At 41.4% G+C, this 14,832-nt stretch overlaps 1 protein-coding gene across 1 annotated transcript; it reads right to left on the bottom strand.

Annotated features, from left to right (window-relative positions):
- Window positions 1–6,654: 6,654 nt before the first annotated feature.
- On the bottom strand, window positions 6,655–8,775 carry LOC105053726 (protein NUCLEAR FUSION DEFECTIVE 4). Its single transcript, XM_010934990.4, has one exon. The coding sequence runs from the start codon at window positions 8,667–8,669 to the stop codon at window positions 6,900–6,902; it is 1,770 nt and encodes a 589-aa protein (XP_010933292.1). The 5' UTR covers window positions 8,670–8,775; the 3' UTR covers window positions 6,655–6,899.
- Window positions 8,776–14,832: the final 6,057 nt, after the last annotated feature.

Here is a 14,832-nt window from a genome sequence, read left to right as displayed (position 1 = left end):
GGCGCCGTCATTAATGGTGCAGACAAGTGAGGAACTGTCAACTCACTGTAGACTGTCAGAGTCGCCGTGAAAGTGTCATGTCGCCGTGGGGCTGTCACATCATCAGGGTTGATAATGCCCTCGACGGGACAATGCCCCTAGATGGCCGTGCCGCATGTTGCTGTCAGAATTGACAAGATCTGACGGCTGTACGGCGATTGGAGGAGTCGACCGACCCTAAGTCGGTGGCCAGCTGAGTGGCGTCGGGCTCCTCCATCGGTCGGCGAGTTTTACGTTAGTCGGCCATCAGATCTCCGGGTTCAGTCGGTCGGGAAAGGTGTGCCCGACATATCCTCTGTCGGTCGTAAGCCGATGATGGGCCGGTGATGGCGTCAATCGATCGGTCGGTCCCTCCGGTCGTAAGTCGGTCGGTCGGTCCGACTGTCAATCGGTCGGTCGGTCAGTCGGTGGGTATTCCCCAACAAATCCCATATCATCATAATATGGCAAGTCACAATAAACTACACAACGAATGTAGTAACGTATAAATTATGTACATCAAATGCATGGTTCAAGTTTAAAAACAATCTTGCCATTAGCCCCATATCTCAATCGGCTAATAATTATTTTTTGTATGATCTAAGATCATTCTACTCACCGATTGAATTTTCCATCCACTAAACAATAGAGAACCAGAACACATAGCAATCAAGCACATTGGGAAAAAAGACAAAAAAAAACAATAGCTTATAATGGGACAAAATGCATCGATAGTGTTGCTGCTGAAATCAATCGAGATTGGAAGACGGACACCTAATCCTCGTGCGGGGATGCTGGTGCTGGAGCGACCTGCAAAACAAGTTCCAAACCGGAGGTTGTGCTCTGACGAGGATCTTCCGATGCTCAAATCAAAAAAGCAGAGGATAAAAGAGCAGCAATAAGTTCTCTGAGAGGAATTTGATTTGACTTACCTAGGTCCTCGAGGCTCTGGTTGTTTATATAGAAGGATGTCAGACAGCTAAATTGTTAGCTATGAAATTACACGATCCCGAGATTGTCGGATTGTTAGACATACCAAACTGGGCAAGATAATTCAGTCCTCAATCGCTCTCGTGAGATCAGGGGAGGTGGTTGTACCAAATCTTATCTATTCGAGATAGACAACTGTTGTGCATGTTGAGGAAATAAATTGAATAAGTAGCTCATATACAGGTTAGACCTTTGGGATGTCTAAGCTCAGCTTGGAGACGGACTCCTCAGCTCATACGGCAGTCAGCGATCATGTTGATGACTCGAGAACTTGAGATTTTTTGTGATATAACGCTGATCTGAGGCTTTCATGGTAACCACCGTAACACTACCCTTTACTCCTGAGTTTGAGAATCAGGTGAAAGAAGTACTCCAAAAGTACCTTGGATCCAATGCCATGTGCTTCTGCCTTCACACTCACTTTCTGCATTTAAAGCGTGTGACATCAGCTTAACATGATTGACACGGACGGACATAACTGATGGGACCACTCAGACGATGGTCTCTTCGAGATTTTTAATTACTTTACGGTGGCATTTCATTTTTTTCCTTCTTTAAATTTGTGCTTTGAAGGCACAGATAGCCACAGATCTGTAGAAGTAGTCACAAATTTTTTTATACTGATTATACATCACGATTCTTTGGAGCAAGATAGATTCACAGTGCGTGAAGAGACTTGAGTAAATTCTGGCTCATAGGAGGTAGGTAGTAGTTCTGGTTGCTGAAACAGGACCCGCGGTCAGAGAAGAAGAACATGCCATCCCAATTGTTGAGCCTACGCCTTGCTATTGGAAGCCGTGTCATAGGATTCTCTAGAAGAAAGTTCCAGTCAACAGGACGTCGATGGAGACGGCACCAAAAATGAGTGTCGAGGGACGCTCCGAAAAAGATTCGACTGAAGTAATGCGGATGGAGAAGGCGGTCAACAATCTGAAGATGGATCTGACGACGACGATGGAGATTGGAAGATCTCTGGAGATGGCGAAACTTGTTGGATGCTTTCTTGCATCCACTTCTCAGACCCTCAGATTCAACCCCACGTGCTCCATCCAAAGAAAAGAGCCCTCAATCCACGGTGGAGTATTTGATGAACCTCCTACCGCCAGCTGAGAGGTTGTTCCTTAACAGACAAAGGGGAGAGAAGCAATTTGCTGACGCTTTAAGATCTTTTGTACATATGGGTCAATGTCTGATGAGCCTCGTCGGTTCCAACCTCAGTGTTCCGACGATAGAGGAGGAGATCGACTTGTTGAAGTACGATTAGAGCATCTGGAGAAAGATAATGCCGAACTGGTCAAGGAGCTCAGTTTTACAGAGGAGGCTCTTCAAGAGGCCCAGGAATCATTCTCCATCGAGACAAAGAACTATGGCAGATCGAAAGATGGATTGAGACCCTCGAATAACAGAAATCTAGGACCGACAGAAAGGTTGAAGACCTCGAAGGGCAGATTAGAACCCTCGAGAGACTGAGGTCTGAGGATGAGAGAGACTGTCATCGGATCCATGATGATCTGGAGCATCTGAGGTGGACATTTGAAGTGGGAAGAGATTCTCCTTGTCTTGAAACTCGCTCCTGAAGGAGTCTCAACAGTGGTCCATTCAAGAGAGTCAGAATCTTCGAAGGGACGAGCCGTGGAGAGAGAGCGGAATGCCATTATAAGAGATGCCCATCGGAGGTACCTAGCTCGTGAAGGAGAGAGAGCTAGGCGGGCCGGCGCATCCACTTCTCATGGGGCTCCTCCTCCTTTGCCTCCTGCGATCAGGCTCTCCTCTCAGCCTGAGCACATCCCATCTGCAATTCGAGAGCACTGCATTGCAGAGTTTCAAAATTCTACAGCATTTCAGAGGGAGATGCTCGATGTTGCCGCCGCCGCTTTCATCCAGAGCTTCGATGATTAAGGCCCATCTGCTGAGGATAATGCCGCATTTAGAACTTTACGGCATATAGGCTGGCGATACCGATGAAAAGGTGGAGACCTCGATGGATGAAGATTGAATCAGCTCATCCAAATGGTGAGGAGGTGAAGTCCTCGATGGACGAAGATCGAACTAGCTCACTTGGCCGATTTGAAGCTTCATCATTAGATGATAGCTTGAGACATCAGCTTTCAAAGTTCTCAGGCTGGGATGATCGAGGATGGCATTGTAAGCCAAGGGACTCCCCTGATCCAGATGAGCACCCAATAATCATGTGGATTTCTCCTTGGATGGGTCGCTCTTCTTCCGCCATTTGCCCTCCGAGCTATTGCCATTCCTACCGCGCTGGTGCTTGCTGCTGCTGAGGCTGAGGAAGAGACTGCTGAGGCTGAGGGAGAGGCTACTGAATTCTCGGAGCTCGATGCTGAGGGGCCGCTCTTCAAACAAAATGATTCAACAGCCCCTACCTGACAAGCCTCTCAATCTCGTCACAAAGCTGGTGGCAGTCTTCAATATTGTGACCGTGGTCATGATGGTAAAAGCAGTATTTATTCGGATCTCGATGGCGTTCCAACCTTGTTCTCATCAATTGAGGCTCGGATAACTTGAGCCCCACTTGTAACAACACCTCTCTCCGAGGAATAGTCAGGGAAGTGTAGTTATCATACAGCCGAGGAAGTGATGGTTGCTGAACTCTTTTCGGAGGACTCCAAGATCGACGATTTTGACCTTTATTATTTCACCTTAGGGGCAGAGATCAAGAGCGCTGGCATCTTTTCTCTTCTCATCTTGGATGGCACTCTTTACTGGATCTCACTACGGTTGAACCGACAGGAGTATCATCGACAAAGGCCTCTTCCATGTGGGCATGCTTCTTCGCACGGACAAGTATATTCGGGAGATCCCGAGGATAATCTTAATGAACGACTTTTTCAAGTCGTTCTTCAATAGACCGCTTATCATTGCAGTAATCGCGGTTGACTGATCCAGATTTTGGATCTCCAGAGTTGTCACATTGAATCTATTCATTGAAGAGCTGATTGACTCGCTCTCCTTTTGCTTGATAGTATGGAGGTAGTCAGATTATCTCTGTTGTCGTCGGCTGCTGATGAAATGATCGACGAAAGATTGGCACAAGTCTTCAAAGAAATAGATAGATGCTGGTCTCAAACTCGAGTACCACTATCGAGCAGCTCCCTTAAGAGTTGGAGGGAATGCTCAATAGAGGATTGCATCCGATGCTCCTTGAAAGAGTCTGACTGTCTTGAAGGTCTCCACATGATCGACGGGATCGGCGGTCCCGTCGTAGACTTCTAGCTGAGGCAGTTTAAAGTGCAGGAGGAGTGGTTTCTGTACAATAGGATGAAGGATGGCTGGCTGTTATACCCTTCGTAAGGCAGTGCTGAAAAGCCATTATTATTGAGGGCCTTTTCTATTTTCTGATCCAACTGCTGGCTGAGCTTCTGAAACTGCCTTTCAAAATCAACTTCACGGACAGTACCAGCCTCGGAGCGCAAAGAAGGTTGGCATCCGGAAGTTGAATCATGGCCCAACTATGGGCTTGGAGATTGTCGCCTGATCAGCTGTTGGGCCTTAAGGTGACTTTGATGAGTCAACCTCCTCTCCGAACTTTGAGGAGGCACTTGCAGCTCTGATTGAGGTGGTGGCTGCGGAGCCGCAATCAAAGTAGGATTCTGTGGGGGCATCATTGCGGAAGGTACAGACGGTACCATCCAAAAAATTATATGACGCACCACTGTAGAAGTGCAGGGACAGCCTGAGGAGGCTGTGGTGCCACCTGGAAGGTTGTGAGAAAGGTCTATACTGCTTGAATCACAGTCGTCAGATATTGAACTTGTTGGAATAGCTGATCGAATTGGTCGGCCGTGATCGGTGCCGGTTGGGCCAGTTGAACCGGTGAAGAGATGACTGGTTGAACTGGTGGAGGGATTTCAGATGCCAGAAATTGAACTTGATTGTCAGCTTAGCTGACTGCTTGTCGGGAAGCAGCGACAATAGAAAGTCGGGAAGATGTCCATCTTGGAGCCATGAATACGAATGTAGGTCCTTCTTCTATCTGTTGCTGTTGAAATCGATCGAGATCGAAAGATGGACACCTGATCCTCGTGCAGGGACGCTGGCGTTGGAGTGACTTGCAAAATAAGTCTCAAACCGGAAGTTGTGGTTCTGGCGAGGATCCTCCGACACTTAAGTCAGAAAAGTAGAGAACAAAAGAACAGTAACAAATTCTCTGAGAGGAATTTGATTTGACTTATCTGGGTCCTCGAGGCTCTGGTTGTTTGTATAGAAAGATGTTGGACAGCTAGATTATTAGCTACGAGATTGCACGATTTCGAGATTGCCAGGTCGTTAAACATACCAAATTGGACGAGATAATTCAGTCCTCAATCATTTCCATGAGATTAGGAGAGGCGATTGCACCAAATATTTTCTATTCGGGATAGACAATTATTGCGCACGTTGAGGAGATAAATCGATTGAGCAGCTCATACACAGGTGAGACCTCGAGGATATTTCAGCTCAGTATAGAGACGGACTCCTTAGCTTATGCGACAGTCAGCGACTGTATTGATAATCCGAGAATTTGAGATTTTTTGTGATACAGCACTGATTCAAAATTCTCACGGTAACCACCGTAATAATTAGATTCTAAAAAAAGATGCACCAAGAATATGAGTTAATTACAAAACTAATTTTAAATGCTTAAAATGAGAAGACACAGAATATGATATCTCTGTGTCTCTCTTGTCCCTATCCCCGTGTGCCTCTCTCTAGCTATGCCCCAGCCTTCTAAGCATTCGATCATTTTTACCTCACAGCGTTAGAGGGTTGTGCCCGTTTGCCCACAGCCTGTTGTTTAAATGTCATTAGACTCTGTACTTAGATTCCAATGAAGGATCGGTCAAACCTTTCATTAGAGCTATCTCCCATCTAAACTCAAATTGCATCCGAGGTAAGCACTCGTTCACGAGGCGAACGCCACGTGCTTGGGTGGCACGCGATCCTAAAAACAAAAGCTTTTTTTTGTACGCTATAGCAAATCCCAATTATTCATATCAAGCTACTCATCCAGTTGACTTAGCATCACTAAAGAAAAAAATAATCCTGATTGTGTTGCACCAAGAGAAAAAAAATATGGATGCATGTGATCTCCTATTGCTAGTATATTAAGTTTAATTTCGAGTATCTTCGTTGTCGAGGAAGGCAAAGGAAAATAATACAAGCAAGCCTGGCCGTGGTATACCATTTTGAGAGAGAGAAAAATATGCAGATTAGTGCATCCTCAGAGTTATTAGAATTTTAATGGTGATTTCGGGAAGATTTGACAACCTCGTGACTCCAACTCACTGCTTTTGGTTTTACGTTACTTGACAAAAAGTACTTCTTGCACTCCAAAAAAAAAAAAAAACAGAGATAAGAAATACTACCGCCCTGAGCAATCATCAATTTATCTTGCTTTTCTCACATAAAGCGGGGAAGATTTGAACAAATATCAAACTGTTGAGTAAACCAAGAACCAAACACCTAACCAAATTATGGAGTTTTGTCATATGGTATCAATGATGATCTCTAGAATCGCATATCCAACAGTTTGCATATGCTCACAACTTGATGTGTAATATTCAAAAGCAAGCTTGCGAATGGGCTATAGAAAGCAATTCAGCTATTGTTGTCGATTAGATCAGGAGCACCAATATAAGCCATGGCTTCGTTTCAAACTGTTTAGATTGTATATAATTGCTGCCACAATTTCTAGACAAGATCTGGACATAGATACATGGATGAGGACTGCACTTCTACGCCGCCTGCCAGATAACAGAGAAGGAGTCCCATCTGTCACTCTACTAACATTGGCAAGTGCTCCAAATTAGCCTCGTCCTATCAAAACACGGTCATGACAGCCTAGGCTTATGTTGCCTAACCTTTTCCCCTCTTCTTTCCCTTTCTTTGTTTCACTTCATGTTCCCATTTGCCTTCTCCCCAGGCGCAGGAGTCATCTCCTTCTTTTTCTCTTCTTCTTGGCTGTTACCCTGTGCCCACTCTGTATACTTCTCAAACATATCATCTTTGTAGAAATCCCAAGTTCTCCACACCAAAACCAGCATGACAAGAGCTCCGAGTACCGTCACCGCCGCGACAATGAGGAAGGAAAGCTTAAAGCACTGCACTCCGGTGCACGTTAACGCCTTCCCGGCGGAACCAGAGAGGTTCGCATTCTGCTTCGCCGCCTCTCTGTCATACAATTTCCCGGCAACCTTCACGTTCAGTACATACGTCCCGATCGGCGTGGCGAGAGGTACGAAGTTGAACAGCGTCGAGTAGTACTTGAGACCGAACACTTCTGATATGATTGCGAAGAGCAGCGGCAACTGTGCTCCCAAGCTGAAGCCGATGATCACCGACGCAAGGTAGAGGGAGCCCGGGATTCCGAAGGCGATGAGGAGGTGGCCGGCGCCGGCGAGGAGGAGGACCGCCGCGAGCATCAAAGGGCGAGGCACTTTGTACTTGGTGAGGAGGATATCGGAGGCGAACCCGGCCGCCACCCGGCCAGCATAGTTCCATATGCTGATGAGGGAGACGAAGGTGTTGATGTTCCGAGAAGGGTAGCCCAACGACTCGCCGATCTGGCCCATGTTGTCGATCGCCGTCAGGGTGCCGCCGACGCCGGAAATGGTGGAGAAGAAGAGGATCAGCATGTCGATGCTCACAATGGCTTGGAGGATGGAGTAGTCCATCCCCCTGTCAGGGGCCTTGAAGATGTGGGTGACGTAAGAGAGCGGTGAGCCCTTTTCGGTAGGTGCTGCGGTGGTTGGGGTTGGTTTCAGCTCGGGCGGTGGTGGTTGGGGGACCGTCGGCGTCTCGATGGCTACGGACAGAGGTGGGGCGTCCTGGGGGGATTGCTTCCTTTTCCTGAAGATCTTGAACTCTTCTTTGGTGGCTACGGCGAGGGGGAGAAAGAGGAGGAGGAGGACGATGGCGGCGCTGACGCTGTACTCGGAGTGGGAGAAAGTGAACCTCTTTTGGACCACGATCATGACCATGAGGAAGGTGGCGAGGGCGAGGGAGACGTAGAGGAAGCAGTAGAACGGCTTGGTGGAGTCGCCCGGCCGGCGCGGCGACTTGAAGATCCGAATGGTGGAGATGAAGACGAGGGGGATGGCGGCGGGGAGCCATGCGATGAGAAGGACGAGGGTCTTGGAGTCGTCGCCATAGAAGGCGAGGTAGAGCTGGGTGACGATGGCACCGCTGAGGCCGACATAGCCCTTGAGGAGGCCGATGATGATGCCGCGGCTCTCCGGGAAGTTCTTGACGGAGGTGACGACGGCGCCGGTGTTGGTGAAGGACTGCGAGTTGCCGCCGAGGCATAAGTAGAGGCACATCTGCCAAACGTGGGGGCGGGCGATGCGGCCCGTGATGGCGAGGTAGATCATGAGGTAGCTGAAGAGGTTCATGCCGGCGCTGAGGGCGAGGACCACCCATGGAGGGGTGACCTCATAAATGAGGCCGGAGATGATGCCGGCGCTGGCGCCCAGGTCTTTGAAGAAGGCCAGGGTGTTAAGGGTCTGCTGGTCGTAGCCCAGGGTGGTCTTGATGTCGTTGGAGTAGATGCCGAAGATGTAGATGCCACCGGAGGCTGCCATGATGAGGAACGATGCGAAGACGGTGAACCACCGCCCCCGGACCACCTGGACGGCGAGGCTGGAGATCTCAGCCACCTTCATCTCTACCGACTACTTCTCTCACCCACCACAAGCACAAAGAAAGTTACGGATGGAATGGTGTTAAGAGAGAGGATACTGCCACTATATATGAAATTTAGAGGTAATGGGTCAGTAGAAGAAAGGAACTTATTTAGTGGGGGCTTAGCTGTTGCTCTCCCACGGCGAGGCAGTTGAGTGCCGGTATGAAATGGTGGACTCGTGGACGGCTTGCGGGACCATGTAATGGGTTTTCTTGACTTGGATGTTGACTCGAGTGACAACTGATAAGAGGCAGGTGAGCAATAAATGTTTCCCTCTTTTTTCTAATTTTTTTTTTTTTGTTAAGCTAAAGTTGGAAGGTTCGCTTACTTAATTCACAGCGTGGGGAGAGTGATTTTGACGTCATGGTTGTTTAATTGCTGAGATTCTCGTTGGTCGTTTTAAAGATTTTATCGAGCCAAGTCGAGAAGTCTCTAGTTAGTCTTTCTTCATTGTTAAAGTAAGTTGGCCGCGGATTGAGGATCTCCGTGACTGACGAGCTTATCCATTCAGTCGAATTTTGTATTTTTTTTTTTTTTTTCCTTTTAAAATAAGAGCTAGTGGGATCGGTGGATCACCAGAGCAAGAACAAAACTCATATATGGTGAGCGTACCATCTGCTTGCCTAGTGTTGGCTGTACGTTAGATGATGAGTGATGACCAGTAACGTCACGCTTTACTGTATCTTTTTCGAATTTGGTCATCCGGTCTTTATTGTATCGGACCTCCATATTCAATGAATCTAGTACAGCTTATAATTATATGTTTTGAGCTGGCATGAACATGAATTCTTGAGGCAGATATTTACTCGTACTAACGAGCTTCACCGTGAATCCAGAAGATGGCAAACTAGTTTTTCAATGAAATGAACCTATTCTCCCAGAAGATTGTCCAATTGTCTTTAGAAATCAAGTCCGAGTCCCCCCATGGCATGCTCAAATCGCCAGCCCGGTGACTAGCTGGGTCCGTGGAAAAGACAGCTTACTGCACCCGTCGACGTCTCAAGTAATGCCATGCCCGTGAATCGTGCTCGCTCTCAGAAGATGCCAACCATTATACATGGCTCATAAAATTATTGAGGGCTATTAGGTACGACCTGGGTTCAAATTCTGCGCCCTGCCAACTTTTGATTGGGCTTTTTTCCCATCCTAATTCTGAAAATTTAATAAAACCTGTTGGATATTTGGCAGTATAATGAAAGAGCATCAGTGCAAATTAAAAACCAGTATAATATTTATATGAGAGGATGATTCCATATTAAGTTTTAAATGATAAATTATTGTATTCAACTTATCTTGTACTTATCTCAGTGATTAATGGTGTGCATCAGCATCACCGAGCATACAGTGCATGCTATAATTTTTTGCAGTTTTAGTGGGGGCAAAGAAGTTTTATTTTGCAAGCGATTGACGCTTTAAAGCACTTCTCTCGCGCAAGCGTTTCCCAATATATCTCTTTCTGAACTTCAAGCTAAACTGTTACCGGGTCAAACTGGCAGCGAAATGCGGCTCATGTGTCCAAACCTCCTTTACCAAAAGGAATGGGAAAAAGATTCAAACACTCAACATAATCCCCCTAGAAAAACTTACCTAGCAATGGAATCGTGACCTAAGATGCCCACCATTGTAAGAAAATGAACTCACTTTGCAGCACCTCCCTTTGTAGTCCAACTTCAACTTGGGCTTCGTACAGCAAAGTTTTTGAACTTTGGATGCCAAAGCACGGCTTCGCACTGCAAGTAGGACGGCAAAGCACGGGGAGATGTCTTTTGGTCAATCTGTAAGGCCCACGAGTACTTACCCGCCACATTTTAGGATCCGGATTTTACCCAGTCTCGTTGTCTGGACCATGGATCGGATTCAGTTTCCCAAAACCGAACCCAATTCTCCGTCCCAATCTGATGGTGCAGTCGCTGGGAGAGATTCCTGCTGCATTGTTCTGCACGTCTTCTGCTGTTAAAATATTCCCTTGTATTGGGACCAATCACCAACTTATAAGATAAATTAATAAAAAATATTTAATTAAATTTAAATTTAAAAATAACTATCCATTTAATTTTCAGATTAAAAATCTTTCACATTTAAAACATAACTTAAAAACAATTATCCAAACAAAATAAAATGATCTAATTATTCTTGTAATTATAAAATAATATTAAATTATTATAAAACAATATTATACTGTTATAAAGTAAAACTATACTATTATAAAATTATACTACACTGTTATAAACCAACATTGTATTATTGTAAAGTAATACTACACTATGATAATATAATACTATTTTATTATAAAAGAATACTATACTAATATAATACAATAAAGTAATATTATATTATTATAAAAGAATACTACACTAATATAATGTAATATTATTTTATTATAAAAGAATACTGTACTAATATAATATAATAAAGCAATACTACATTATTATAAAGGAATAATATACTAATATAATGTAATACTGAATTATTGTAAAGAAATATTACACTATTTTAAAGGGTATAAGAGTATAAGGACGATTTCAGCCAAAGATGGATAGTTGCTTTTAATTCATGTTTGGAATAGATAGCTACTTTTACATAAAATTTATATGGGAGCTGTTTTTAAGTTAAAAATAGAGTTAAAAATTTATCTCTAATAATCTAAATTTATAATTTTTTATTTATTTTTTTAAAAAAGATTACTACGAATCTATGATCAACTCGGTCTGTATCTTTCATCTGAAAGAATGAGCGATCTTTTTTCGCCACGTCGATTGTTGGATCGCATCTTGCATGATTTTTAAAGCACTCTAATTTTTATTTATCATCCATCTGCACAACTCTCAAAGCAGATATTGCACCATCTGACGGCGGACATCATGAAAGAAAGAAAGGGAAACATTCCTTCGTGTAGAAACAACCCGAACACATGTATGATAAGTCTAATCAAATGGATAGAGAAGAATTTGGAGTTTGGATCATCTCCAACAATTCAAGGTCCATACCAATCACATGTTGCATTCTAAGTCAAAGGGATCATTACTCATGGATATATTATGCTTCAAAATTTCAGTGGCATGCACTACATGACCAGTGTAATTGTTTGTCAATGTCTATCTTTATTTTTAAATCGTTCAGAACAGTTGGTGTTGCCGGTTACCACATTTCATCAGTGGTGGCATGTGAATCCCCTTATTTTGCGTAAAGTTTGTCCTCTCTTTAAGATAAGATGGTGATGGTGTCTTCTCACACTTTGAAAGTCAATGGCCGAGCCTAAACTTGGAACTTCAACAATATCTTTATATCTAGTTTAGTGAATGCTTGATTGATACAATTATGAGCGAGTTTTTGAAGGAGATTTAGCCTTTGCTGCTCGTTAGATCTCCATTCACAGGAACCAACGTAACTTGTTTCCTAGCGACTTGCTTCAGGTTGTCAGATTTTTTTTTATTTTTTCTTTGGTAGAAAGTTTGATTATTTTTTTTTTATAATCCAGCTACCGTTGATAGTGTGACTATTTATATTTATCACCTATTTTATATATATATATATATATATATATATATATATATATGCCATGGCTTAGCTTCTATAAAATTCTTCATTCATCATATAAATATTACTATTAATCATGCTAATATAATGTGCTGTGCCAACGTTAAAAATTATTGCTGAATATGGATTTGATAATAATGATAATTATATTAATATGCTTGATTGCTTATGTGTAAAAGAAATTTGACTATTCAAATTTTTTATTTATTATAATTTTAATATTATTATATTAATTTCAAAAATATTTAAAAAAAATTATATTTCGCACATTGCGTGAGGCCAATACCAGTGCAGAGTTTCCCGTTCATTTTGTGGATGGTGGTTTCTATCCGGTTGCACAATATAATGTTAACAATTTTAGAGGCACCTCTTGAGAATAATTAAACCTTGCTATTTGTATTTTAAGAAGAGTTTGAAGAAAATGTATTGTATCCCTTGCATTATATAAATTATATGCAAGTATATATCTAAAAATAGAGGCTTGGTTTATACAGGATTCTCTATTCATCGTGTAAAAGCCTGTATTAATGATAACAGTATGTATATGGTCTACCATCATTAAAGTTTATTATTTAATATATAATAAATATTAATAACACATATTTCAATGTTCATTGTTTGATGTACAATAGAAATTTGGTTACTAAAATTTTTTATTTATTATAATTTATTATATTATCATATTGCATCCCAAGAATGATTAGAAAAAAAAAAAGAAGAAACGACTGCTTTTTGCACATCATACAGGTTAATGGTTGAAGTTTCTATACGAAAACCTTGGATAAAGTTATCCATTTTGCATAATTAAATTTTATTACTCAGCATGACTCAGGTTGTGTGTAAAGTTCTCCGTTTACTATATAGATGTCCATATCGATGGCCAGAATTTCTACGAAAAGGCTCAACTTGTGCAAAATTATTTGCTCACCGTGTTAATACCGGTATTAATAATTAAAATGAGTTTTCACATGGCCATCATGACAATTTATTACTTAATATTCAACAGAAATTTGATTATGGAAACTTTCAGTTATTATAATTTATTAAATTATTATATCACATTTCAAGAACAGTTGGAAAAAAAAGAAAAATCGTACTGTATTGCACAAGGTTATGATATTGGTACGAATGATAGGAGTTTTAATCAAATATCACTAAATATCATTACTTGAAACCAAAATTTGACAGTAAAAACTTTTATTTATTATAATTTATTATACTACTATATTATATTTTAAGAATAGTTGAAAAATAAGAAAGTAAAATCATAATCATGCATTGCATAGGTTATATGCTAGTGAGCAAATAAATAAGAGATTGCAATAGGCTACATATATTTGCTAGGACAAAATTAGGTGAAGCTTGACCCAAGAGTATATGATAAATTAAAAGATTTTTTTTTAAAGATTACAATATTGAAAAAATTAATTTTTTGATTTCTAGAACAATAAATTATATTGATTGTTGTACCCTTCAGTATATTTATGACTACCTACTAATTCTCTAAAAGACACAATAATTAATTTACAGTATGTTTGCTTTTGCGATAACAAAACTAGTTTTAGCAATCACCTCCGATCATCAGAAATGTAAGACTTGAATTTGGTCCAATCAATAAAAAATTATACCCTACACTATATGCACCAATGTGGCCATGCACTATATGAATGAGTATATTTTTCTGTAGGCTAATCACCATGATAAGTGCATCCTGAATGGGATCCGTTGGAAGCAGACAATGATTGGTGCATTGCATGCCACGTGAAGTGCACAATGTAGGATATAATTTCTCTCAATCAACACCTAGATATGAGGCTAGATTTCCAAACTCCACTTGTTACTCCGAATTGTGTTAGGTATGAAAATGAAATTTGTGAGACCAATAAAAAGCAAGTGCCATCTGTGTTGCAACTTTCTCCTAAATTTTTGAATGTAGACATGCGCCGCTAAAGTTCTTGTTGTCGGATATATTTGGTGGAAAATGAAGTCCAAGCCCATGTTTGTATGCCATAATTCTCAGACTTAGGAGGGATGTTGGCTCGATCTCCCTCCCTCATCGATGTTTTTTCATAAAAGTAATTCTTTGTATATCGCATGCGGTGTAGAAAAAATACACTGCTTCATCTAATTGGACCACGTAGCTATCACTTTTTAATACGTATTAAATATCTGTAGTTCCATTTTTTTCATTTAAAATTTTGAATAAGAAAAATATCCATTCTCTTTTGAAAAATTATGATATCCTGCGACCATATTATGACATCCTACGGTTAAATTATGACTTTTTGTTCATAATTCAGCGATAGAATATCATAAGGAAGGAAAAGATATTTTTATTATTTAAAAATTTATAAATTTTTAATGATAAAAATATCAAATTTTTTTATAATTTTTTTTAAAAAATTATGACTTTCTGTATGTAAAAAAACATAATTTTACTGCGGGATGTAATAATATGATCACAGAATCTCATAATTTTTTTTATAATATAGAAATATTTTTATTATTTAAAATTTTAAATAAAAAATAAAATTATAAATATTAAATATATATTAAAAAAAGAATAATTATATATTGTAATATAATTAGATGATGTATTGCACGTT

Source organism: Elaeis guineensis, chromosome 2 (assembly GCF_000442705.2).
Source record: "Elaeis guineensis isolate ETL-2024a chromosome 2, EG11, whole genome shotgun sequence".
NCBI lineage: Eukaryota > Viridiplantae > Streptophyta > Magnoliopsida > Arecales > Arecaceae > Elaeis > Elaeis guineensis.
The sequence above is the reverse complement of the archived record's forward strand: the minus strand, read 5'-3'. Positions and strand labels throughout refer to the sequence as shown.